Source organism: Mirounga angustirostris, unplaced genomic scaffold, assembly GCF_029215605.1.
Source record: "Mirounga angustirostris isolate CCGP_5_RB_7025 unplaced genomic scaffold, mMirAng1.0.hap1 SCAF_16, whole genome shotgun sequence".
NCBI classification, from domain to species: Eukaryota; Metazoa; Chordata; class Mammalia; order Carnivora; family Phocidae; genus Mirounga; species Mirounga angustirostris.
The window spans coordinates 45216903-45243816 of record NW_026991724.1 but is presented as its reverse complement, the minus strand read 5'-3'; the positions used below and the strand labels follow the sequence as shown (position 1 = coordinate 45243816).

General features: G+C 38.2%; 1 protein-coding gene across 9 annotated transcripts in view; it reads left to right on the top strand.

Moving 5' to 3' along the window:
• ZNF527 (zinc finger protein 527) overlaps window positions 1-22470 on the top strand; it is a 66122-nt gene extending 43652 nt beyond the window's left edge. For 5 of the 9 annotated variants that reach the window (XM_064581356.1, XM_064581354.1, XM_064581352.1 and 2 more), the window contains 4 exons: window positions 69-143; window positions 5565-5691; window positions 6297-6392; window positions 20293-22470. In XM_064581356.1, the coding sequence (XP_064437426.1) occupies window positions 111-143; window positions 5565-5691; window positions 6297-6392; window positions 20293-21866 (1830 nt within the window). In that variant the 5' untranslated portion in view covers window positions 69-110 and the 3' untranslated portion in view covers window positions 21867-22470. The remainder of the gene's footprint in view (window positions 1-68; window positions 144-5564; window positions 5692-6296; window positions 6393-20292) is intronic. The other 4 variants (XM_064581358.1, XM_064581359.1, XM_064581357.1 and 1 more) reach the window with 2 other exon arrangements.
• Window positions 22471-26914: the final 4444 nt, after the last annotated feature.

Below are 26914 nucleotides of genomic sequence, written 5' to 3'. Positions count from 1 at the left end.
TGTGAATCTCAGGTCAGCAACATAGGGCTGGTCTGCCATTTTTTTTCCCTTTAATTCTCCCTTCTCAGGACCTTGTTCTCCAAAAGAGAAGATTGAAGAAGGAAGGAAGAATGGCTGTTGGACTTTGTAAAGCCATGTCCCAGGTAAGTTGATGTTTTCACTTTGTTTCCAGAAATTCCACCTCATTTTTAGGGACTCTGGGACCTCAGAGAGTCAGAAATAGCCCAGTGAGCACTCTCACCACTTCTCTCCCTTAACTACTTCATATGATCTCTCTACAAATCATTTACTATCTTTTTTACTCAGTGCTGTGCTGAAATATGTGATGGAAAAGAACTATCCTCTTTAGATGGATCATGATTTGTTATGCTGGAGATCAGTGCAAATGAAATAAAGGACAGAGGTGTGATTACTGAGTGCCCTATTAAATAGGGGGGTCCAGGATGGCCTCTCTGAGGAAGTGACATTTAAGCTAAGAAAAGCCTCAGTGAAAGTAGGGGGTTATTAAAGCCAAAAAAAGGGGGCACCTGGGTGGCTCAGTCGTTAAGCGTCTGCCTTCGGCTCAGGTCATGATCCCAGGGTCCTGGGATTGAGTGCCACATCGGGCTCTCTGCTCAGCGGGGAGCCTGCTTCTCCCTCTCCATCTCCCTCTGCCTTTCCCCCTGCTTGCGCTCCCTCTGTCAAATAGGTAAATAAATAAAATCTTTAAAAAAAAGGGAGGAAGGGGCGCCTGGGTGGCTCAGTTGGTTAAGTGACTGCCTTCGGCTCAGGTCATGATCCTGGAGTCCTGCAATCGAGTCCCGCATCGGGCTTCCTGCTCGGCAGGGAGTCTGCTTCTCCCTCTGACCCTCCTCCCTCTCATGCTCTCTGTCTCTCATTCTCTCTCTCTCAAATAAATAAATAAAATCTTAAAAAAAAAAAAAAAAGGGAGGAGGAATAGCAAATATGAGGTTGCTGTGGTGGGAAGATGTCTGACGTATTCTAGGAATATCGCTGAGCCAGGATCCTTAGAGGGAAATGAGCACTATGAGATCAGAGGAGTAGCTGGGGAACAAGTTATGTGGGCCCTTGAAACTCATGGCCAGAACTTTCAGTTTTGTTCTGAGGGTGAAGGAGAGTCATTGGAGTGTTTGTGATTTAATGTGATTTCTATTTTAAAAGGAAAATAGAAAGGAAGTAAGGGTGGAGCAGGGAGATCAGTCGGGAGACTACTACAGTAATCCAGGTGGAAGGTGGTAGCTGCCTGGGCCGTGGTGGTGGCATTGGAGCTGGGGGGATCTGGGGTATATGTTGAAGATAGAAAATATGGGATTTGGCCAGGGACTGGTTGTGGAGTGTGAGAGAAAGAAAGTCAAGGATAACAACAAAGATTTTTGACCTGGGCAACTGTACAAATGACCTTACCATTTACTGAGATGGAAAGACAGGGCAGAATGATGAGATGGGAAGAAAAATTGAGTTCTTGATCTATTAAGTTTGAGAGACCTGTTGGATATCCAAGTGCAATAGTGATTAGATACCTGGAGTCAGGATTGGAGGTATGCATTTGAGAATCATTAGTGTATTTAAAGCTATAGGACAGGATAGGATTATCTGGAGGGTAGGATTGTGAGTGTAGATAGGAAGGATGCCCAAGGACTGAGTTTTGAGGATTCAATATCTAGAGGCTGAGAAGAAGAGGAGGAACCAGCAAAAGAGACCGAGAAGGACTGATGTAGAAGGAAAACCAGAAGAGTATGGGTCCTAGAAGTCAGGAGTACAAAGTGTTTCATAGAGGGTATGATCAACTGAATTAAATTCTTCTGAGAGAGAGTGAGGAAGATGAAGACTGAGAAATGATCGTTGGATTTGGTAACATGGAAGCTACTGATATTCTTGACAAAAGCTACTTGATAGAATGGTTGGTATGAAAGCATTGCAGTGGGGACACAAGGGAATAGTGGGCCTAAAAGATAAGAATAGAGATGAGTTTAGAGCTGTGCTGTCCAATAATGTACCCAGTAGCCACATAAGACTGCTGTGAATTAAGACATGCTATAAATATAAAATATATACCAGATTTTAAAGATTCAGTACAAAAAAGAATGTAAAGCATCTCATTAATAATTTTTATAATGAGTACACGTTGAAATAACATTTTAGATATAATGGATTAAATATATTAAATTTGCTTCCTTTTTTTTTAAGATTTTATTTATTTATTTATTTAGAGAGAGCAAGAGCACAAGAGCAGGGAGAGGGAGAAGCAGACCCCTTGCAGAGCAGGGAGCCTGACTTGGGGCCTGATCCCAGGATACTGGGATTATGACCTGAGCCAAAGGCAGACACTTAACTGACTGAGCCACCCAGGCAGGCGCCCCTAAATTTACTTATTCCTGCTTACTTTCTTTTTCTTTTTGCAATATAACCTAGTGATTCAGCATGACATTTGGTCTTAAACATCTGTAAAATGGGTTTCATACTTTTTTTTTAACAAGTTTTACAATGAGATTAAGATAATATCAATAAAATGCTCATTAGGGTGTCTGGCATGTAGTAATTCGTCAATAAATATAGCAGTTATTCTTATTTTGTTTTCATCATTAAATCTATTTACTTTTTTAATGTAGCTACTGAAAAATCTTAATATGAGGTTTACATTGTTTTTCTATTGGACATTGCTGATTTAAACAACTCTTTGGAAGAATTTTTTTTTTTTTTAAGATTTTATTTATTTATTTGACAGAGACACAAGAGGGAACACAAGCAGGGGGAGTGGGAGAGGGAGAGGGAGAAGCAGGCTTCCCGTGGAGCAGGGAGCCCAATGTGGGGCTCAATCCCAGCACCCTGGGATCTTGACCTGAGCCGAAGGCAGACGCTTAACGACTGAGCCACCCAGGCGCCCCTGGAAGAATTTTGTTTTTAAGAGGAGTAGAGAAATAGGACAATAACTACAGTGAGCTTATGGAAGGGAATTTATCTGTCTATTTATAAGATGAAAGATATTACATCAGTTTGTATACTGATAGAAATAATTTAGGAAAGTGAGAAAATACTGATAATACAAGAGAGATATCTGCTATTTCCCTGAAAATTACAAGGGAGAGAGGTGACAATGTCCTTGTGTGGACAAGTGGAGGGAATGGCCATAGATAGGAGCCTAGAGTTTCATGCATAGTAACAGAGGGAAGACAGAATATATGAATATAGATACAGTTCAGCAAGGACCTGTGGTGAGCAAGATGAGGAAGTTCAAAGTGGGAACAGGGAAGGAATTGATGGTATTTTGAGAGAGAGGCAGAATCTATGAAATAGTCATGGGAGAACGGGAAAGTGGATTTATTAGGGAAGTGTAGTGGTGCTTTTGTGGAATCTCTGGTCATATCCTAGAAGTACATTGGATCAACGTGTTTTATCAGTTAGGGTTCTGGCAAGAAACTCAAAAGGGAACTGTTTCCAAGTTATGAATCAGTATATAGAGAACTGTAAAGGATAGTGCTATACCCTGGGACTTATAATAGTAAAACTTAGACCTGAACCCAGGGATAGAGAGATCTGAGTGGGGAGGGCCTCTGACAGGCATTGTGACCTATGATCGAAGGACAGACACCACACAGGGTAGTGCTGCAAGGAGGGTGCCAGGGGAGTAAATATTGTGCTTCACTTGCCTCCCTCCCATCTCCTGCATGTGGCTGAACCCAACTGAAAATGGGGTCAGGTAAGGGAGTCTATTAATGCGGTCAATAGAGGTCAGCGTCCCAGGACACAGAGAAGTGTAGAGAGGCACATGGGAGTTAAATAACAGTATGTAGCTGTGTGAGGTTTTTTTCTTTAGCCACATTCATCCGTATTTCTGCTATGTAGAATAACCATATTTGTCTTTTTTTTTTCAATTTGACAAACAGCTATATACTTTTTTTTTTTTTTAAAGATTTTATTTATTTATTTGACAGAGAGAGAGAGACAGCGAGAGAGGGAACACAAGCAGGGGGAGTGGGAGAGGGAGAAGCAGGCCTCCCATGGAGCAAGGAGCCCGATGCGGGGCTCGATCCCAGGACCCTGGGATCATGACCTGAGCCGAAGGCAGACGCTTAACGACTGAGCCACCCAGGCGCCCCCAGCTATATACTTTTAATTTGAAAGCACAAGCAAAAGAGATTTCCTAGGTAAATATAAAATATAAGAACTAGCTCAAAAAGTAGAAAACTAAATAGACCAATTCTCAAAAAAGAGTTAACATAGCAGGCCTGAAGATACTGTGTTTAGAAGAATCCACTTGCAAGTTGGCTTTTGGCTGGCATCTGAGATTTTGGCACTAGATCTGTTCTCTGTGCTGATAGATATTTCATGATTTTTAATAAAAAAATGAGACCATAATCTGCAAAATGGAATTCTGCTATTTTAAGCATTGAGTACTCTTCCTTCCTATGGATATATTACAGGAAAGTTTACCATTTATTCAATGAGTGGCAAATATTTACTGTTTACAATGTGACAGGTTTTATATAGACACCAGATATTTGTGAGCTTGTAAAACAGATATCCTTCCCCTCATACAGCTTATAGTCCAGTGGTGTAGGCTAAACTGTTTTTATTTTATTTTATTTTATTTTATTTATTTATTAAAAATATTTTATGTATTTATTTGACAGAGAGCGAGAGGGAGAGAGCACACAAGCAGGAGCGGCAGGCAGAGGGAGAGGGAAAAGCAGGCTCCCTGCTCAGCAGGGAGTGGGGCTCGATTCCAGGACCCTGGGATCATGAACTGGGCTGAAGGCAGACGCTTAACTGACTGAACCACCCAGGCGCCCCTTTATTTTTAAAAAGATTTTATTTTATTTATTTTAGAAAGAGAGAGAGCATGAGCAAGGAGAGGGAGAGTAGCAGACTCCCCTCTGAGTGTGGAGCCCTATGTGGGGCTTGATCCCATGACCCTGAGATCATGACCTGAACCGAAATCAAGAGTTGGATGTTCAACCCATTGTGCCACCCAGGTGCCCCTAAACTTATTTTTTGACATTAAAGTTTTTTTCCAGATTTTTCATAATCTTCCAGTGAAAATTCTATCTAAATCACTTCACATATACTTCATTATTTCTTCAGGACACATTTGGGCAAGTTTCTCCTTATATATAAAGTCTAAGTTTCAGACCATACCCTTTTGTTAAAGCCCAATTCAAGGCCTTCCCTCACTACTCTGACGCATCCGATATCTCAGTTTGGGGAGTATAATGGAATCATCCCTATGAGAATTTATTGGTACATAGTATATGTAATATAAAATAGCCTTGCTCACATACTTTCATGTTATGAACTCATGTTTCATGTCATAAGCTAATTTTTTTCCCGTATATATGTCTTTTTTTATTCACAAAAATGTGAAATTTTCAAGGGGTGAGTCTGTTTCTAATATTTCTCTTTCTCTCAAAATATTTGACAAACCTGGGCATGTACTTGCTCCCCAATAGTTATTTTCCTTGGACCACGTAGAGCTTTGAACTCTGGCAGAATTTCATCTTTTCTGCTAGAACCATATGGGAGCACTTGGCAAACGAGATCTTTTTTTTTTTTTTTTTTAATTTCAGGGTCTGGTGACCTTCAGAGATGTGGCTCTAGATTTTTCCCAAGAGGAATGGGAATGGCTGGACCCGTCTCAGAAGGATTTATACAGAGATGTCATGTTGGAGAACTACAGGAACTTGGTATGGCTTGGTAAGGATGTCTCCCCCATAATTCAGAATCTTCCCTCTGGGGTATTTTTGTTTCCTCCATTGGGAATATCTAGGTCATTACTTAAGTGCTTTAGCTGAATTTCTACTTCCTGCTCCCAGGAAATAATTTGAAGTAGTTTCAAAGAGTTAGAAATTAGTAGTTCCCATTGCTGTAGAATGAGGTAGGAATTTGTTAAATTGCAAATTATGGGGTCCCACTCTAGACCTACAGAATCAGAAACTCAGGAAATAGGCCCAGTAGTCTGGGTTTTAATGAGCCCTCCAAATGATTCTGATGCCTATTAAAGTTTGAGAACCACTGTGGTTTCTGATTCAGTAGGTCTGGGTTGAGGCCTAAGACTTTGCATTTCTCATAAGATCCTAGGTGGTGGTGCTTCTGCTCTAGCACTTTGAGAACCACTGCTATGGAAGAAGCTTCATCTTCATCCTTCATACAAGCATCATTCCATTCTCTGGCCGTTCCTCTAATTTCTTTTCTTGCCTAATGAACAAGACATTGAGATTGAGTCCTAGAAAGGCTATAGCAAGTTGATTGTCTCCCTGTTTGTCTCTTTCTTGCTCTCATTTTTCTTCTCCTGTAAACAGGACTCTCCATTTCTAAGCCCAACATGATCTCCTTATTGGAGCAAGGGAAGGAGCCTTGGATGGTGGAGAAAGAGATGTCAGATGGTCAGTGTGCTGGTGAGTGACAGGGAACTGGGCAAGGGGGGCTGTTGTAGGGTGTCAGGCCAAGGCCAAGAGGTCATGAGAAGGCTGCCCTGCACTTGAGGAGGCTGCCCTGGGCTTGGCGGGGGTGGGTTTCTCCCTATTGTTATCAAATTACACACTTGTGATTCTTCTGCATATAACCTGAATCTCAGTCCTTCCCAGCTCTTCTTTCCCTTTTAGGGTCAGAAATATATACATTTCCAGATTAAATTTTAGAGTTTTTATTTTTATCAAAGTTGTCAAACTTATGCATGCACATTGTTTAAAGAATCAGGTAGTTTTACAAGGCTTATTCCCTTAAAAAAGGCAGTCTCTTGTCCTCCTCCTCAATTTCCCTCTCCTTAGAAGGATTGACTTTCTTTGCTTTTGCAGTCTTTTTTTTTTGATGTTTCCTTCATTTCTTTAACAAATATATATGTTGCTATTTCTTAATTGTTTTTCCAGGTTTAGTCCTCATCCAATATCTTTTTAAAAAAATAAGAATTTAGTACTTTCTTACCCTGAATAAAATATGTGTGTGTAGGTGCGCACATGTACCCACACACTCTTCCCATCTGCCTATCATAATTTTGATTGAATCACTGTTCAGTGTTTACAGTATTATGGCTATTAAGTGCTAGTCACAGCCGTGCTGTGTATATACCAAGATTGCTTTTTCTATGTGATTTTTTATTTTTCCTGGGGTTAATAATTTGGGGGGTTATTTGTTTTTTTCTTTAGTTTTCTATATACATATTCCTAACTCAATTCCCAACTCCCCATCAGTTGTCTAAATCTCTTAAGATACTCAGACACATTAAGGTAATCTGTTGATTTTATTGTCTTGGAGAAATCTCTCCCAGAGTCTTCAGATATGCTTCACTCTGGATAAATGGCTCATTACATCTGCTTGCACCCTATTTGGGTTTATCTGCTGTTTTGTCATGATTAGATGGAAGTAATGCATTTTTGGAAAGAGTGCCACAGAAATAACGTTATGTTCCTCTCAGTGCAACATACCAGAGGAGTCATAATATTGATAAGTCTTACTATGGATGATAATTTTGATCCCTTGGTAAAGGTGGTGTCTGCCTGATTTCTCCATTGTAAAGTTATTATTTTTCTGTTTGTAATTAATAAATATCTTTGGGGAGATACTTTGAGACTATTCAGTTTCTTCTGAAACTTTTGCCTACTAATTTTAGCATCCATTGGCCCAGTGGGTCTTGTCTGCAACAGTTATTAATGTGATGTTGGCCTAATATTGATTTTTCCATTTCCCTTCTTTCTTTATGTATATTAATTAGGATTGTCCTATAGAGAAGAGCTGTTCCTTCTCTATTTATTTATATATTCAATTATCTTTTTATAAATCATGGATTTTAATTTTTCCTGGCTGAGGTAGATCCAATGAATCATTTTTTGCTCAAGTTCTTCTGCTTTTCCCATTGGGATCTCCTTCCAGTTGGTTTCTTTGACTTTTTAACATGCCCCCATCCATTTTTGAGCACTTCTTTTCTTCCTGGTTCCTGGTATTCTGGGTTCATCTTGTTTTCCTTGCCCTAGCCTTGAATCAACTGTTTCTCCTAGGAGCTCTGGTTCCTTTTATTGGGAAATGATGTTTAGAAACCAAGGTCTGGGTGCTATGTGTGCTCATTGCTACTGGGATGTCATTGTTCCTAGGCCCTCACAGCAGATTGAACTGGAAAATATATGTGTGTATACCAATACACACGGGTATACACATTTCTATATTTGTTTCTGCCTCTGTCTTTTTTTTTTTTTTTTTAAAGATTTTATTTGACAGAGAGAGTGAGAGAGCACAAGCAGGGGGAATAGCAGAGGGAGAGAGGGAGCAGGCCCCCTGCCAAGCAGGGAGCCTGATGTGGGGCTCGATCCCAGGATCCTGGGATCATGACCTGAGCTGAAGGCAGACGCTTAACCTGACTGAGCCACCCAGGTGCCCCTGCCTCTGTCTTTTTATTTTTTTTTAATTTTATTTATTTATTTATTTATTTATTTATTTTAAGATTATTTATTTATTTATTTGAGACAGAGAGAATGAGAGACAGAGAGCACGAGAGGGAGGAGGGTCAGAGGGAGAAGCAGACTCCCCGCTGAGCAGGGAGCCCGATGCGGGACTCGATCCAGGGACTCCAGGATCATGACCTGAGCCAAAGGCAGTCGCTTAACCAACTGAGCCACCCAGGCGCCCCTGTCTTTTTATATATTAAAATTATCAGTTTATTTTGATATCTTGATTCTAGTCCTACTCCACAGGGTTTATTTTAGCCTTTCTCCTTTACTTATCCATAATTTCTTTTTCTGACAATGAGGAACAATGTATTTACTTATTTGCTCATTAGTATACACATTAAGTAGCTTCAGAATTTCCAAGCTATTCCTCTGTGAGAAACAAATTTATTAACTAGATTACATTATTTGTATATGGTTCTTTTTGTCTTTAGTCTTACAGATTCAGTCAAAATACTATTTTCCAAAGTTGCCTAGGTTAGCTCTTTTAGGTTCATTTGTTACTATTTGTATTCTATTTTGGGTTCCTACCACATCTTGGTTGGTTTTAATTATTTATTTATTTCTGTATCTGAAACATTACTATGCTTTTAAGAATCAGAGCTATAGGAAAATATCCTCAGAAATGTGTTAGTGTCTCCTCATCCCCGCTATCCTATTTCTGTTCCCTAATTTATTCCTACCCCTTTCTTACCCACTTCTTATAGATTACCAATCTCTTTATTTTCAGGTTTGTCCTTTTTATGTTTCTTTTGTACAAATGAGTCAACATATATGTAGTTTCTTGTATCTCTTTGTATGCTACATAAAGGATAGCATACCATAGATGCCCTTTGCATTTTGCTTTTTTCACTTAACTATAAATACACTCCATATTAGTCATGGAGATCTTCCTCATTTTTTTAACAGCTGCAAAATACTCCATTATCTGGATGTTATGGTAATTTATTCAAGTACTCTTTGACATGTGGACTTTTAGGATGTTTGCACTATTTTACAATTAGGACCAGTGCTTCAGTAAATAACCTTGTATGTATGTTTTTTCATATTGTCAAGGCTGTATTTTCAGGATAGATTCTTGGATGTAGGATTGCTGAGTAAGTAAGTAAGTAGGATTGCATATGTAGTTTTGATAGGAATTGTCAAATTCCCTTCCATAAAGGTTGTAGCAGACTGCTTTCTATATTAGATTTTTATTGCTGCTGTAACAAATTCCCACAAATTTACTGGCTGAAAATAACATGAATTTATCATCTTATAGCTCTAGAGGTCAACAGTTGAAAAATGGGTCTTATAGGACTAAAATCAAGATGTCAGCAGCCTGCCTTACTTGTGAATGCCCTAGGGGAGAATCTGTTTCTTGCCCTTTTCTGCTTTTTTAAGATCTTTCTTCATCCTTTTATTTTCAATTTTTAAAAATCACTTTTTTTTAAAGATTTTATTTATTTATTTATTTGAGAGAGCGAGAATGAGAGAGAGAGAGAGCACATGAGAGGGGGGAGGGTCAGAGGGAGAAGCAGACTCCCTGCTGAGCAGGGAGCCCGATGCGGGACTCGATCCAGGGACTCGATCCCGGGACTCCAGGATCATGACCTGAGCCGAAGGCAGTTGCTTAACCAACTGAGCCACCCAGGCACCCCTTTAAAAATCACTTTGAAGTGTGGCATTTATATGCAGTATAGAACTGAGTTTTGCTCTGTGAACCAATCTGAATATCATTTTTCAAGTTAATCGGTGAAAGTCCAATTACATTTTTGATATGTTTGGGCTTAATTCTGTATATTGTTTTATATGACATTTTCTGGTTTTTACAGTTTTTATTATTTTTTTTTAAAGAGAGATTTTTCCATTTTATTTTTATTTTTTTATTATGTTAGTCACCATACAGTTTTTGATATGGTGTTATAACAATGAATCATGGTTTTTACAGTTTTTAAAAAAGACTTTCACTTATCTATTTCCCTAGCCTTTTATTTTGTTCATTTACTACTATAGTTTTTGTAATAACTAGGAAGGTTTTTCTTTTATTCTAGTATTAGAGTGCTCTGTTTCTGTAGACAATATTTATTCCTTCTATTACTTGATTAGTTGGCTTTAAAAATTAACCTTTGATTTTTCACCTATTACAGATGAGTCAGTAAGTAGGCTTGTTTTACCTCCCACCTTCTCTTCCCAAATTTTGTTAGTTGTACACTTTTCATATTGTCAAGGCATATTATACTTACATGCTCTTCTGTCACATTTATCCCAACCTTTCATTTCATCTTCGTTCTATAGTTAAATATATTCAGTGCTTTCCACAAGGTCCTTTTGCTGAAATTTCTCTAGATATCTCTCATTTGGCTGAAGTTTGTCTTCTCGCAGTTTCTTCACAAAGAGTTCATGCCAATAATGTCCCCCCAAGTTCTGCCTTGTTCATAATTGGCCGTTCTTTGCTAAAGTTTATTGTAGTATAGTATTAATGTTGAATAGTGTTATGAAGAAGTCTGATACCAATTTGATATTTTCCTTTATGTATAATTAGCTTTATATTTTGTTCTGGTCTCCTAGTAGGTTCTTTCTTTAATTTTAAAGTTATTTCGTTAGAGTACATCTCAGTCTTGACCATGTTGGATCACTTTTTCCTGGCACGTGTATTATCTTTCAGGATGGAGAATCAAGTTTTTATCTCAGGAAATTTTTTTGTGATGAAGTTAAGAATATAGGAAAGTAGGGGCGCCTGGGTGGCTCAGTCGTTAAGCGTCTGCCTTCGGTTCAGGTCATGATCCCGGGGTCCTGGGATCGAGCCCCGCATCGGGCTCCCTGCTCCGCAGGAAGCCTGCTTCTCCCTCTCTCACTTCCTCTGCTTGTGTTCCCTCTCTCACTGTGTCTCTCTCTGTCAAATAAATAAATAAAATCTTAAAAAAAAATATATAGGAAAGTAAAGGGAATGATACAACAAATGCCTACCACCCAGAATTGATCATTATTAATATTTTGACATACTTTCATTTTTTTGATGAAAGAGATATACTATCTTAAGCACAAATTCTGTTTCTCATTCTCAGTTCACTTTCCCTCATCTACCTCTTGCTCTGAGAAGCAACAACAGTCACCAATCATAAATCATATGTCCTTCCAATTCATTTTTAAGCATATTTTGTAAACATTTATGCATCTGTTTAAAAAAGGGTTTTTATTTTTTCAGAGGTAGTATTCTTTACATTTTGTTCTGCAACTTACCTGTATTACTCAACATGTTTCTGAGATTTGTCCTTGGTAAATCTGTTATGTAATATAGTTCCATTTTTTAAACTGCTATCTAGTGTTTCATGTTTTGAATTTGCCACATTTTATTTAACTCTTTCCCTACGACTGATGGCCATTTAGATTGTTTCTATTCTTTGCTGTCTCATGTAGTAGCCCGGTATGTTTCTATGTACATGCACATAAGAGTTCGTCAAGGATTTGTAATAAAATTTCTGGAGCATAGGAGTGCACACTTCATTTTACTAGATACTCAAATTGTTCTTGAAAGTGATAGTGTCAGTTCATACCTCTAGTAACAATGTCTGCGATTTTCTGTTTCCTTATTCTCTTGATATTCTCCAATTTAAGTTTGTGATACTGCCCTTGATAATTTTTTGCCAGTATGATGGAAGAGAAATGCTCTTGAAATTGTTTTAATTTGCCTAGTAAGACTGAGCATTTTTCCGGAAATGAATTAACCATTCAGTTTTTCTCTTGTGTGAATTACCTGCTCATATTTTTAACCCATTCTTTGAGCTAAGGTTATTTGTCTTTTTCCTATCAACTTGTAGAACTTCTTTATGTATTGAGCATTAATCATTTTTCTATAATGTGTGTTTTTGTTATCTTTTCCCAGACTGTCCCTTGCCTTTTACCTTTGTAGTGCCTTCTCTCACCCAGAAGTTTTTCACGATAGTGTCAAATTCACCCATCTTTTCCATCACTGTTTGTTCTTTACTGTAGTCTTGTTTACTAAATCTTCCCCTAACAGAGGTCATAAAGATATTCTCCTGTATTATTTTTAAATAGTTCTAAGGTTCAGTTTTTCAGTCTTGCCCTATAATCCATCTGGACTTTACTTTTAAAATATGATGTATTAGGCTTTTTTTTTTTCCACATGGAGTTTTCCCAGTACTGTATATTAATCCATTTCTTCTCTATTGATTGTAATGCCACCTCTGCAATATGCCAAGTCCTTATGTTTGCAAGAATCTTATTTCTGTCCTCTGTTTTTTTGTTCCACTGACCATTTACTTATTCTTAAGCCAGTGCTATGCTGTTTTCCTTACTATATATCTTTATTTCCTTTTCAATGTTTGGTTATTGTTGGTATATAGAAAAAGTATTGCATATATTCATCTGTCTGGGCAGTTTATTGCACTCTCTTACTCAATTGTCTGAGTGTATTAGTCAACATAAAGCTAATTACTTTAACAAAGCCTCAGTGAATAAAAACAATAAAGATTGTTCCTTGTACATGTCACAATCCTGTGTGAGCTTATCTGGGACTTCTGTTGTGTACTGTCATTCAGATATGCAGTCGTATTTCCTCTGTTGGCTGTGTCATCCCTTAGGACTCACCATTGCCTTGAAGTCCTGTGCTGAATCCTCTGAAGCCAGCCAGTGAAAAAGAGAGGGAGGAGACAGAGACAGACAAACACTCAGTGCGCACACACACACACACACACACACAAAGATAAAAATGGATGGGGATCTCTAAGGACATTTTGAACGGACTAGTTTGGAAGTAGCATTTGTGACATCTGTTACTTCTGATTGGCCAGAATTCAGTCACTTGGCTGCACAGGAGTCTGGGAGATACAGATTCCTCTGTACCTAGATGGTTAAGGCAAAATTTTTGCTGGATGTAGCGACCTTTCTGTATTTATGTTCCCTCTTACCTTTTCTTGTTTTCAGTTCTACTTTATCAACTACAGTTTCCATATCTATGTTGAACAGTTGCTATAACTTTTTTTTCTTTCTGATATCACAGGACATTTTCAGGTGTTTCACACTAAATGTACCTTTTTTTTTTTCCTACTCCTAGCTCTATGTATTGTACCTATGGGTGTATATATTTTAAGCATGAGAGGCTTTTGGATTTTATATATTTTCAGCATCTTTTAAGGCAATTATTTTTTTTCTCTTCTTTTACATTTTTTCTTCCATAAAATTTATAGAAGAAAAATTCTATAAGAATTTATAGTAAAGATTTCCTATTGCTGAACTATTTTTGTATTTCTGAATTGCATACTTGTTCATGTGTATTATTCATTAAATATGCTGCTTGATTCAATTTTTAATATTAAAGAATATTGCCTGTTATCCATGGGGGAGATTGGTCTGTTATAAGGGTAGTGAAATAGATCAGTGGAACAATAGAAAAAGTACAGAAATACACCCGTGTGTATATGAGAACCTAATATTTGATAACAAAGTGTTTTTTTAAATTAGTGATGTGAAGAGATTTTCTTAAAAGTTAAGATAGTATTTGTAGAATACTGAATTTTGGAAAGTCTTTCTTAAAATGACATCAAGACCAGACTCTGTAGTGGAAAAATGGGAGATCTGACTTCATAACGTGTTTTCAAAAATTTTATTGAAAGCACTGTAAATGAAGATGACATGTGACAATAAAAAGTGATGACTTGAAAAAAAAAAGTGATGATCTGAGGGAAAAAATACTATAAAGCCTTAATGCCCTAAATTTATAAATGACTTCTATAAACCACTTAAAAGAAAATGCTAGTGCAGGGCGCCTAGCAGGCTCAGTCATTAAGCATCTGCCTTCGGCTCAGGTGATGGTCCTAGGGTCCTGGGATTGAGCCCCACATTGGGCTCCGTGCTCCGTGGGAAGCCTGCTTCTCCCTCTCCCACTCCACCTGCTTGTGTTCCCTCTTGCTGTCTCTCTCTTTGTCAAATAAATAAAATCTTAAAAAAAAAATGCTAGTCCATTTAAAATATGTGTAAAAGATACAAATAAATAATTCACCAAAGAAGAAACCACAAAATACAAAGCTGGTACATATACATGTATGAAAATGCTCTATTTTACAATCAGAAAATTGTAAATTATAAAATAATGAGGTACTCTTTACTTAAAGGGGCAAAAATTTTAGAATGATACCAATCAGTGTAGATTAGTTTGAAGACATGTACTTTATGTTCTGGTAGGTATGCAGGTTGATAAAAATTACCTTGGAGGGCAGTTTGACAATGGATATTAATATTTAAAATATATACATTTAGGGGCGCCTGGGTGGCTCGGTCGGTTAAGCAGCTGCCTTCAGCTCAGGTCATGATCCTGGGGTCCTGGGATCGAGCCCCATGTCTGGCTTCCTGCTCGGTGGAGAGCCTGCTTCTCCCTCTCCCTCTGCCTGCCACTCTGCCTACTTGTGCTCTCTATCTCTCTGTCAAATAAATAAATAAAATCTTAAAAAAATAAAATAAAATACGTACATTTATAGTTTTATTTAACACTTCTTTTAGAAATGTATCTTATAGAAATATAAAATTACGGGCGCCTGAGTGGCTCAGTTAGTTGAGCGTCCAACTCTTGCTTTTGGCTCAGGTCTTGATCTCGGGGTTCTGAGATCGAGCCCCATGTGGGGCTTCTCGCTCAGCGTGGAGTCTGCTTGAGATTCTCTCTGCCCCTTCTCCTGTGTCCTCCCCTCCCCCACTGCTCATGTGTGCATGTGTGTGCTCTTTCTCTCTCAAATAAGTAAATAAAATCTAAAAAAAAAAGAAAATCCTATCCTGTCCTATAGCTTTAAATACACTAATGATTCTCAAATGCATACCTCCAATCCTGACTCCAGGTATCTAATCACTATTGCACTTGGGTATCCAACAGGTCTCTCAAACTTAATAGATCAAGAACTCAATTTTTCTTCCCATCTTATCATTCTGCCCTGTCTTTCCATCTCAGTAAATGGTAAGGTCATTTGTACAGTTGCCCAGGTCAAAAATCTTTGTTGTTATCCTTGACTTTCTTTCTCTCACACTCCACAACCAGTCCCTGGCCAAATCCCATATTTTCTATCTTCAACATATACCCCAGATCCCCCCAGCTCCAATGCCACCACCACGGCCCAGGCAGCTACCACCTTCCACCTGGATTACTGTAGTAGTCTCCCGACTGATCTCCCTGCTCCACCCTTACTTCCTTTCTATTTTCCTTTTAAAATAGAAATCACATTAAATCACAAACACTCCAATGACTCTCCTTCACCCTCAGAACAAAACTGAAAGTTCTGGCCATGAGTTTCAAGGGCCCACATAACTTGTTCCCCAGCTACTCCTCTGATCTCATAGTGCTCATTTCCCTCTAAGGATCCTGGCTCAGCGATATTCCTAGAATACGTCAGACATCTTCCCACCACAGCAACCTCATATTTGCTATTCCTCCTCCCTTTTTTTTAAAGATTTTATTTATTTACCTATTTGACAGAGGGAGCACAAGCAGGGGGAAAGGCAGAGGGAGATGGAGAGGGAGAAGCAGGCTCCCCGCTGAGCAGGGAGCCTGATGTGGGGCTCGATCCCAGGACCCTGGGATCATGACCTGAGCCGAAGGCAGACGCTTAACGACTGAGCCACCCAGGTGCCCCCTTTTTTTGGCTTTAATAACCCCCTACTTTCACTGGGGCTTTTCTTAGCTTAAATGTCACTTCCTCAGAGAGGCCATCCTGGACCCCCCTATTTAATAGGGCACTCAGTAATCACACCTCTGTCCTTTATTTCATTTGCACTGATCTCCAGCATAACAAATCATGATCCATCTAAAGAGGATAGTTCTTTTCCATCACATATTTCAGCACAGCACTGAGTAAAAAAGATAGTAAATGATTTGTAGAGAGATCATATGAAGTAGTTAAGGGAGAGAAGTGGTGAGAGTGCTCACTGGGCTATTTCTGACTCTCTGAGGTCCCAGAGTCCCTAAAAATGAGGTGGAATTTCAGGCCTGACGAGGGGCTTGATCCCCAGACCCCGAGATCATGACCCAAGCCAAAGGCCTATGCTCAACTGACTGAGCCACCTAGATGCCCCTGAGTTGTTTTTTATTTGAGTAAACTCCATCATCCTGAACACACCTAGTTGAAGGGAATCTCATGGAAAAAACACATGGAATCTGCATCTAGATTGATATGGAAATGTGCAGTTAAGGACCAGCAGCATTAGGGCTGCTCTATAACATTTTTCCTTTTTTCTTTTTTTAAAGTAATCTCTACACCAAGTGTGGGCTTGAACTCATGACCCTGCGATCAAGAGTCTCATGCTCTACTGACTGAGCCAGCCAGGCACCCCTTTCCTTTTTCCTTTGAAATAGAAATAATATTGTTAGAAAATATTCAAGCAATTAAAAAATGTATAAAGTAGGAAGTATACTCTTCTCTCAAGATATCATCTAAAGACCTGTATTGTGCATGGTTGGATCTATATCTTTCTAGAATTTCCCTTGCACAAATACACACATGCAATTTTTATATGCATCTATTTACAACTTGCTTTTTAAAAAAATTTTTAAACTTAGACCATTGTATTGGTTAGGATGTGGAGGAAAAAGGAACCGTAGTCTATTGCCAGTGGGAATGTAAACTGGTACAGCTACTGTGGAAAAGTGTAGAGATTCCTCAAAAAGTTAAAAATAGAAATACCATATGATCCAATAATTCCACCAGTGAGTATATACCTGAAGAAAACAAAAACACTAATTCAAAAAGATGTATGCACCCATATGTTTATTGCAGCATTATTTATAATAGCTAAGATCTGGAAGCAGCCTAAGTATCCATCGATAGACAAATGGAGAAGTAAGATGTGTATAAATACACAATGGAATATTACCCAGCTATAAAAAGATGAGATTTTGCCATTTGTGACAACACTGATGGACTTCTAGAGGGTACCTGCTAAGTGAAATAAGACTGAGAAAGACAAATACCATATGACTTTACTCATGTGGAATCTAAATAAACAAAACAAATGAATAAACAAAAGGCAGAATCAGACCTGTAAATATGGAGAACAAATTGATGGTTGTGAGAGGGAAGGGGGGGTAAGGGATGAACTACAGAGCTCTTTGTTCTCCTCTGCATCCCATAAATTTGTATGCTTCAGGTGTGTTTCTCTTTGACATTTCCCCATAATTAAAGAGAATTTTACAAATCACCTTGGTTGAGACCTTTCATAGGGATTTTAATGAAAGGAAGGTATAAAATGCAATACTTAGGTCATATTACTGGTCCTAGAATTTTTTTCTTTAGAATTTTCTTTTATATTATTGCTCATCTTTTGCCATCCATTCTTTAAAATAATTTAAGTTCAGAGATAAAATCCTTGTGGAGTTCTGATTGAAATTGACCTGATACAAATTAAGTTGGGGTAAGCAAGCATGTGTATGTATGTTTTCCTTTTTGTACAGTTATGTCTTATATTTTTGTTCACTTAAATCTTCTTTGAAAAAAAAAACTCCTTTGAAATAATTTCATACCATTTCATAGGACCTTTTCAGTGTTTCTGTACACCATACTACCTTCTCTCTTCGAATTACTTGTATACCAATTATAATCTCCACTCATTGCCTTTACTTCAAATTCTCTTACATTGCCTTACCACTTGCAGTCTGGCTCTGCTCCCTCCAATTTGGCTAAATCCAGGTGCCTTTCTTTATTTTTCTATTCATCAGCTTCCTGAGATTTATAAGATATTTCTGACCACTATTCATTTTCTCTGTTCAAAGCTCTATTCTGTTTCTCTCTCCCTTTAACTGACTGATGCCCCTATTTTTCTGTTTTTTCCTCATTCCACCATAACATCTTTGTCATGTTACTTTGGATCTCTGTCCAGTGACATCTAGTAGAACATTCTGTGATGATGGATATATTCTATATCTGTGCTTTCCAGTATTGTAGTCACTAGCCACATTTGGCTATTGAGCACTTGGAATATGGCTAGGTATTATTGAGAAACTGAATTAAATTTTCTTTTATTTTAATGAATTTAAATTGCCATATGTGGTTAGTGGCTACCATATTGGACAGCATAGCTCTATACAGTTTTTTAAAGATGGAGATCCAGTCTATAAGTCTGTGGGTCATTGTTTAGGCTATTCATGGGAACATGAATTCTGGGCTTTGGCAGTAAATCTTTGTCTTGCCATTTGACCATCAGTCTATTTCATAATCCCTTTTTGGACATAAATGTAATTTCTAAGAGTACTAATGGTGTAAGTATAAGAAAAACTTAATGAAGGGGCGCCTGGGTGGCTCAGTTGGTTAAGCGACTGCCTTCAGCTCAGGTCATGATCCTGGAGTCCCGGGATCGAGTCCTGCATTGGGCTCCCTGCTCAGCAGGGAGTCTGCTTCTCCCTCTGACCCTCCCCCCTCTCATGCTCTCTCTCTCTATCTCATTCTCTCTCTCAAATAAATAAATAAAATCTTAAAAAAAAAGAATAACTTAATGAATACATATTAATTTGTTTCATTTTAAAATGTTAAGTGTCACTGAATACATATAGTGAAATAGACACTCCTAGATATTTTCTAAATGTATTCTTTTTTTTTTTTAAAGATTTTATTTATTTATTTGACAGAGAGAGAGACCGCGAGAGAGGGAACACAAGCAGGGGGAGTGGCAGAGGGAGAAGCAGGCTTCCCGCCAAGCAGGGAGCCCGATGTGGGGCTCAATCCCAGGACCCTGAGATCATGACCCGAGCCGAAGGCAGACACTTAACGACTGAGCCACCCAGGCGCCCCTAAATGTATTCTTTATTCTTATACCATACTTGTAAGGTCACCTCATTTTGCCTACTAAGAAACTGACGCTCAAGAGTTGGGTTAATCAATTTGTTAATTTGTTAAAGTTAGAATAACTAGATAGCTAAGTCAAGAAGTAGGATTTAAACTCACCTATGACCCCAAACCCTGTGTTGTTTCCACTGTGCCACATGGATGCCCACTGGACTCTCTTCCACTTTGCCTGAATCCATAACTTTCCTTTTCCTCTCAATCACTGATATGGGTGAATTGTCTGTCTTCTCCTTTTTGCTGAATGCCACCATAATACCTTAATACCATTGACTTCTAGGTATTTCTGTACTCCAATCATTGTGAATATGTCTTCCACATATACAATACTTACTTCCTGCTCTGTACTTTCCCAGGCTATACTCTATACTGTCCCCTGGAGTCCCCTATATGGAATTCCTTCCCCTATAGTATTCATATGCCTACGTACAGAGTATCTTTTTTTCAAAGAATTTTTGGAGCTCCAGGCATCTCAGAATACCTGAATTTGGAAAATATCTAGTCTTCTCCCATCAGTCTTCTTTTACTCAGCATTACAGTAGGTATTGTATAAAGCTGCCATTTGCCTGGAGTAGAGAAAAGATTTATTCTTGGTAAGAGGGAATGTAGTGGCCCTGGGTGATGAACATAGGAAAGAAGGTTCTAGGAAAGTTGGTGAGGGAACAGTGAATTTCTACCAAAAAAAAAAAAGAACAATAGTGTAGACCTAATAGAGGATAAGTGAACAAATCCCTCTTGGGCCTTGGTTAAGATAGAGCCTGAGGTAAAAGAAAATCCATGGCTGATACTCTGCATTTTACCTGTATATTAATGTGTTTGATGCCCTACATTTCCCCTATAACCTCCTCCCCATTGCCAACACATATATCTTCCTTTATCAGCTCTCTTCATTCTTTGTTCTTTCTTTGTATTTTTTTCATATTTGAAAGGTGTCAAAACCATGTACTTTCCCCTCATTCCTCCAATTAAATTCTTCAGTTTCTTCTATAACAGTTTTCTCCTTGCAGAGGCAAAAAGGACACATTTGCTTTCTTGATATTTTTCAGACTGGGAGTCTTGGTATGAAATCAAGGAATTATCTCCAAAATGGTACATTGATGAAGAGGATATATCCCAGGGGATGGTAATGGAAAGACTTACAAGTTATGACCTGGAATATTCCAGTTTCAGAGAAGCCTGGAAATATAAGGGTGAATTTGAGCAGCATCAACGAAAGCAGGAGAGGCATTTCAGGCAAGTGACAGCTGTTAAGGAAATCTCTGCTGTGAAAAGAGACAATAAATATAATAATAATGAGAGAAGTGTTCTCTTGAAATCAGTACTTTCAACACAAGAGAGAGTTCCCACAGTAGAGCAAGTACATAAATTTGATATTTATGATAAAATGTTTCCCCCAAATTCCATCCTAATTGAACATAAAAGATTACCTGCTGAGAACGAATCTTTGATAGATAATGAATGTGAAGATTTCAACCAGAATACATACCTTAGTAAAGATACAGGAATTCCTCCTGGGGAAAAACCTTATGAAAGTAATGATTTTTCAAATCTCTTAAGTTTCCACTCATTACTTACTCAACATCAAGCAACTCATTTTGGAAAATTACCGCATGGATTCAATGACTGTGATGATGCCTTTAGGTGTTATTCATTCTTTACTCAACCTCAGAGAATTCACAGTGGAGAGAAACCATTTGTATGCAATGACTGTGGAAAAGCCTTTAGCCATGATTTCTTTCTCAGTGAACATCAAAGAACTCATATTGGAGAGAAACCATATGAATGTAAGGAATGTAACAAAGCTTTCAGACAGAGTGCACACCTTGCTCAACATCAGAGAATCCACACTGGAGAGAAACCTTTTGCGTGCAATGAATGTGGGAAGGCCTTTAGCCGTTATGCCTTCCTTGTTGAACATCAGAGAATTCACACAGGAGAGAAACCATATGAATGTAAGGAATGTAACAAAGCCTTCAGACAGAGTGCACACCTCAATCAGCATCAGAGAATTCACACTGGAGAGAAACCCTATGAATGTAATCAATGTGGAAAAGCCTTCAGCAGACGCATTGCCCTTACTCTGCATCAAAGGATTCATACAGGAGAGAAACCCTTTAAATGTAATGAATGTGGGAAGACTTTTGGCTATCGCTCACACCTTAATCAACATCAGAGAATTCATACAGGTGAAAAGCCTTATGAATGCATCAAATGTGGGAAGTTTTTTAGGACTGACTCACAACTTAATCGACATCATAGAATACATAGTGGAGAGAGACCTTTTGAATGCAGTAAATGTGGGAAAGCCTTCAGTGATGCTTTAGTTCTAATTCATCATAAGAGAAGTCATGCAGGAGAGAAACCCTATGAATGTAACAAATGTGGGAAGGCCTTCAGTTGTGGCTCATACCTTAATCAGCATCAGAGAATTCATACTGGAGAGAAGCCCTATGAATGTAATGAATGTGGGAAGGCTTTCCATCAGATCTTGTCCCTTAGGCTACACCAGAGAATTCATGCTGGAGACAAACCCTATAACTGTAATGAGTGTGGGAATAATTTTAGCTGTGCCTCAGCCCTTAGACGACATCAGAAAATTCATAATAGAGAAACTCTCTGATTATAACAAGTATATGAAAGAACATTTAGTCACCACTCAGTCCTTATTAAATAAATATCAGTGAATTCTTTGGTTAATGATTCTATGAATGTAGTAAATATGGAAAAGCCTTCAGTTTATGAGCATCCCTTATTTGAAATAGCCTGAATAGTAGACATCTATTACTTTTGGATCTGTTCTATGCCCCATTTGAAACTTACCTCACCCTCAGTGCATATCATTCTGATGAAACTATTAGGGAGAGCAGTGGATTGGTCATAGGCTGGCCACAATTTGGTTAATAAGGGAGTGGCAGATGGCCCTGTTTGGACCACTAGAGCCCTAGGGGGGTATTGTTATGGATAGTAAGAAAAGATCATTTTTTTTCCTGGAATTGCAAGTTTCACGGATTTAAAGGATTTTTCAAGGTTCAAAACTCACCAGTAGCTTTTTTGTCACCGCATGAGGAAAGCCTTCCCAAGATCAGTCCAAGACAGAGGAAAATGGAGATAAGAGACAAATCTGATGACATTGTTTGACCTTCTGAATTCAATCATGCCTGAAGTCTATACCATCTTTTACTTTTTAATTTTTGTGATCCAATAAATTTTCTCTTTTTGCTTAATTTGAATTGGATTTTTGCCTCTTGGAATTATAGTTCTGATTCATACACCCTGTGTTTGCTATACATGTGAGAAAGCCTTAATCTTTTATGGCATAATTATCCTGAGAAACCTTTTGCTAAAACAAGTATATGGAAGTTGAATACACAGCCTTCATAAAGTTGAGAGAATTACTACATTTTATTTGTTGATAAAAATTAATTTGGTATTTATTAGACTCATGATAAGGATAGATTTTTAAAAATTCACCTAGTAAAACTCCTTAACAGGTTTTCCCATAAGGAATTAAAATCATTTGTGGTGGTGACTCACTATAGGCCTTTAAAGAAAGAGCGGCAAGCTAAGAGAATAATGGATCCGTCATATTAATGAATGGCTCCTCATCTTAAAGGAATTATTTGATTTTCTGTTTTCAGTATGGGTTTAAACATACTGTGTAATAGAATATAATAGAATTGTAAATGAGGTCTTCTTTTGTGGGGAGATTGAAAGCTTGGCTTAAGAAGTTTATGGATAGGGCGCCTGGGTGGCTCAGTCGTTAAGCGTCTGCCTTTGGCTCAGGTCATGATCGCAGGCTCCTGGGATTGAGCCCCGCGTCGGGCTCCCTGCTTGGCAGGAAGCCTGCTTCTCCCTCTCCCACTCCCCCTGCTTGTGTTCCTGCTCTCGCTGTCTCTCTCTCTGTCAAATAAGTAAATAAAATCTTAAAAAAAAAAAAAAAGTTTATGGATAATGGGGTGCCTGGGTGGCTCAGTCCTTAAGCGTCTGCCTTCGGCTCAGGTCGTGATCCCGGGGTCCTGGGATCTGGCCCTGCATTTGGCTCCCTGCTCCGCAGGAAGCCTGCTTCTCCCTTTCCCACTCCCCTTGCTTGTGTTCCCTCTCTCGCTGTCTCTCTCTGTCAAATAAATAAATAAAATCTTTAAAGAAAAAAAGAAGTTTATGGATAACTTCTTTGGAACTAGAGATTCAGACAAAGATATTACCAGCAGATAGGATGGGACATTTTCAACTCATGGTAAAAGTAAAACAGTTGGAGCCTAAAATTTTTAGGGCATAAGTTATGAGTAATGAGGAATATGAGGGTAAAGAGCAGTATATTCCTATTTTATCTGAGTGGATGTAGAGAGGTAAACTGATGATATGGTAATGGTGCCACCTTGAATAGTTAGAATTGTTAGAATCTTGGATATTGTCTGGAAAGCATCTATAAAAACAACAGAACAAATGAACTAGGAAAGAATAAAGGATTTATATATGTGTGTGGAGTGAAACAATGACTACTACTCTTATAATTTCTTTATTAGTCAATTTATACCTATATTAATACAAATCTGAAAATTTCCTAAATATTAAGACAGAGTGCCATGAAACTGAAACTGCAGAGTAAGTATGACTTAATACTTCAAACCTTAAACAGAAAAAATACAGTGATTATAAAACACTGCAAAACATATTACATCTAACTAAAATGTCACTTGATATGCTGAAAATCCATGCCATTTCTTTATTCTTTCTTATATTTCCTAGATGTCTAGAAATAGTTATTTTAATAGTAAGAGTTGAATAATAACTTATTTTGGAAAGCTCCCCAAGATTATAGTAAACTTGCCAGGCCTAAAGGAAAAAGAGTAATGACTCAGACCAGTGAAGAGTTTGAGTTATTCATTAATTGATTCTGATCTAAGTATGGCACCTGATTTCTTCCTCTAAGGTGACATAAACCCAAGCCACCGATCAATTCTGTTTTTTTCAGTTAAACTTGACTTGTGGGCGCCTGGGTGGCTCAGTCATTAAGCATCTGCCTTTGGCTCTGGTCATGGTCCCAGGGTCCTGGGATCGAGCCCCGCATCGGGCTCCCTGCTCCGCGGAAGCCTGCTTCTCCCTCTCCCACTCCCCCTGCTTGTGTTCCGTCTCTCGCTTTGTCTCTCTCTGTCAAATAAATAAAATCTTTAAAAAAAAAAAACAAACTTGTAATGTTGGTAAAATCTGTTACACCCATGCCTTTAGCACAGGTGTTTGTGCTTTACAATCGGGTGTTTCTCCTCATAATGAGGTATTAAATTTCATTTATCTGCAGCTATACAACCCATTGTCTTATTGCGATACAGTGACTTGATCTCTTAGCATTATTAAAAACTTATGCTTATTATTATCTTACAGTTATTAGGGTCCTCTAGAGATTTCTTGTCCTAGGAGATGAGGGTTTGAGTTTGTTCAGTTAATACTTTTCAGGACATGGACTAATTCGTTTAGAACACACTGGCAAAACCCTTTCCACTCGGTTATTGAGTATGACCAGTGGTGGTGGAACTGTTGGATTCCTTTTTTTTTTTTTTAAAGATTTCATTTATTTATTTGAGAGAGAGAGAATGAGAGACAGAGAGCACGAGAGGGAAGAGGGTCAGAGGGAGAAGCAGACCCCCCGCCAAGCAGGGAGCCCGATGTGGGACTCGATCCCGGGACTCCAGGATCATGACCTGAGCCGAAGGCAGTGGCTTAACCAACTGAGCCACCCAGGCGCCCTGTTGGATTCCTTTTTTAATCTGGTTATTTATGCTGCTGAACATATCTTTCTGCCTTGTCAGTTTGTGCAATTTTTGCTTGTCATATTTAAAATGTTTCTTTTATATACTCTTGATTAAGCAGGAGGTGTGTGTGTGTGTGTGTTTTATTGAAACATTTTGTGTAGAGTACCTACTGTGTGCCAGGCTTTGTTCTAATGTAGGCATTGGAAATACAATAGTGAACTACACAGACAGAAATCACTGCTTTTTTTTCAATAGAGCTAATTTCTAGTGAGGAAGACCAACAATAAAAAATACGTATAGAAATATATTATGTAAGAGAATAAATTCTAAGGAGAAGATGAAGGAAGAGGTAGGGGACAATGTTGATATTTTAGATTGTATGGCCAGGGGAGGAAGCCTCTTTTGAATTTGACTTTTGATTAAAGAGATGAAAAACCTGGGAAAGGTAAGAGATCTGTCTATACTGTGTATACACACACACACATATACACATTTATATGCTTTATATGCCTCTTGGAAAGGTAATCCATATATATATGAATTATGTATGTGTCTGTATATGTATATTACATATATATTTATATATACACATATATGTACTCCATACATGTAAATATTACACTTTGTACTTACTAAATTCATTCTCATATGTATCATTCATTCTGTATTTGTGTATTGCATTTTAACATTTTTCTTTTTAGTCTCAGGAATTCATGGCCTTTTACAACTTAACACATTTCAATTAATTATAATGTATATATTGTGATGCTCAAATTGTCAGAATGAGCCCCTGGGGGCCAATTTAGACTGACTCTTTGCTCCCTTCAGCACCGCTCTGACATCTTTGCAAGCATCCTTACTTTCCGGCAATAATAGGATGTTCCAGACCCATCCTCAGTGTTTCTTTGCCCAAATCATGAAGTTAGCTACCTTGCAAGGAATATAGGAAGGGAAAAAACAAACGTATGTATTCGAAAGGGATATGAAATCAGAAATAGAAGTTTCCCTCTTAAGAAAGGAAATAATTTTTCTCAGTTAAAGGTCTTGCTAGCTAGACTTGCAGTCTAAGAAAGAGTCTAAGATTGGATTTTCCATATACACTGTATTTTTTGTTTTCTATCATTCCTGTTGCTCAAGAGGAAAAAGATAGCTCAACTCCATGGTAGAGCTTACTTTGATAAGTATATATTAAGCTCACACTAATAAGAATTACATATTAATTATCGTTTATAAAACTTGAAGTTGTTTCAGGATTTTTGAAACACTGTGGGTTTTTTTGTTTTGTTTTGTTTTTTGGTGGGCAGCAAAGCAAGGTTTATTGAGCCATGGAAGGTGATAGTACAAAGCCACCGAAGAGGGAGGGGACCAAGAGGGTTGCCCCGAAACACTGTTTTAATAAGTTCAAAATGGCCATTTGAAAGTTGATTATTTAAAGTTGCCTCAACTGGGCGCCTGGGTGGCTCAGTTGGTTAAGCGACTGCCTTCGGCTCAGGTCATGATCCTGGAGATCCTGGATCGAGTCCCACGCCCGCTTCTGCCTCTGACCCTCCCCCCTCTCATGTGCTCTCTCTCATTCTCTCTGTCTCAAATAAATAAATAAATAAATAAATCTTAAAAAAAAATTTAAAGTTGCCTCAACTGAATATAAATGAGTCAAAAGGAAATGCCGCTAAGCTTCTTAGATGCGATATGATTCCACTTGTTCTTTTCTGCCTATAGAAGGTTTTCTTTCTTTTTAAAAGTTTTTCAGATCTCTCTTCCTGAGCAAACACAAAACAGAGCTTTGTGTGAAATATAATTTCCCACAGAGTCCTGTGCCCTTTTAGTAGTTACTATATTTGGATGCTAGGACTTTGCATGAATTTTGGACAAAATTGCTGCCATTATGATTGGGCTCCTTTTAGAGACAGCTGGAAAAAAT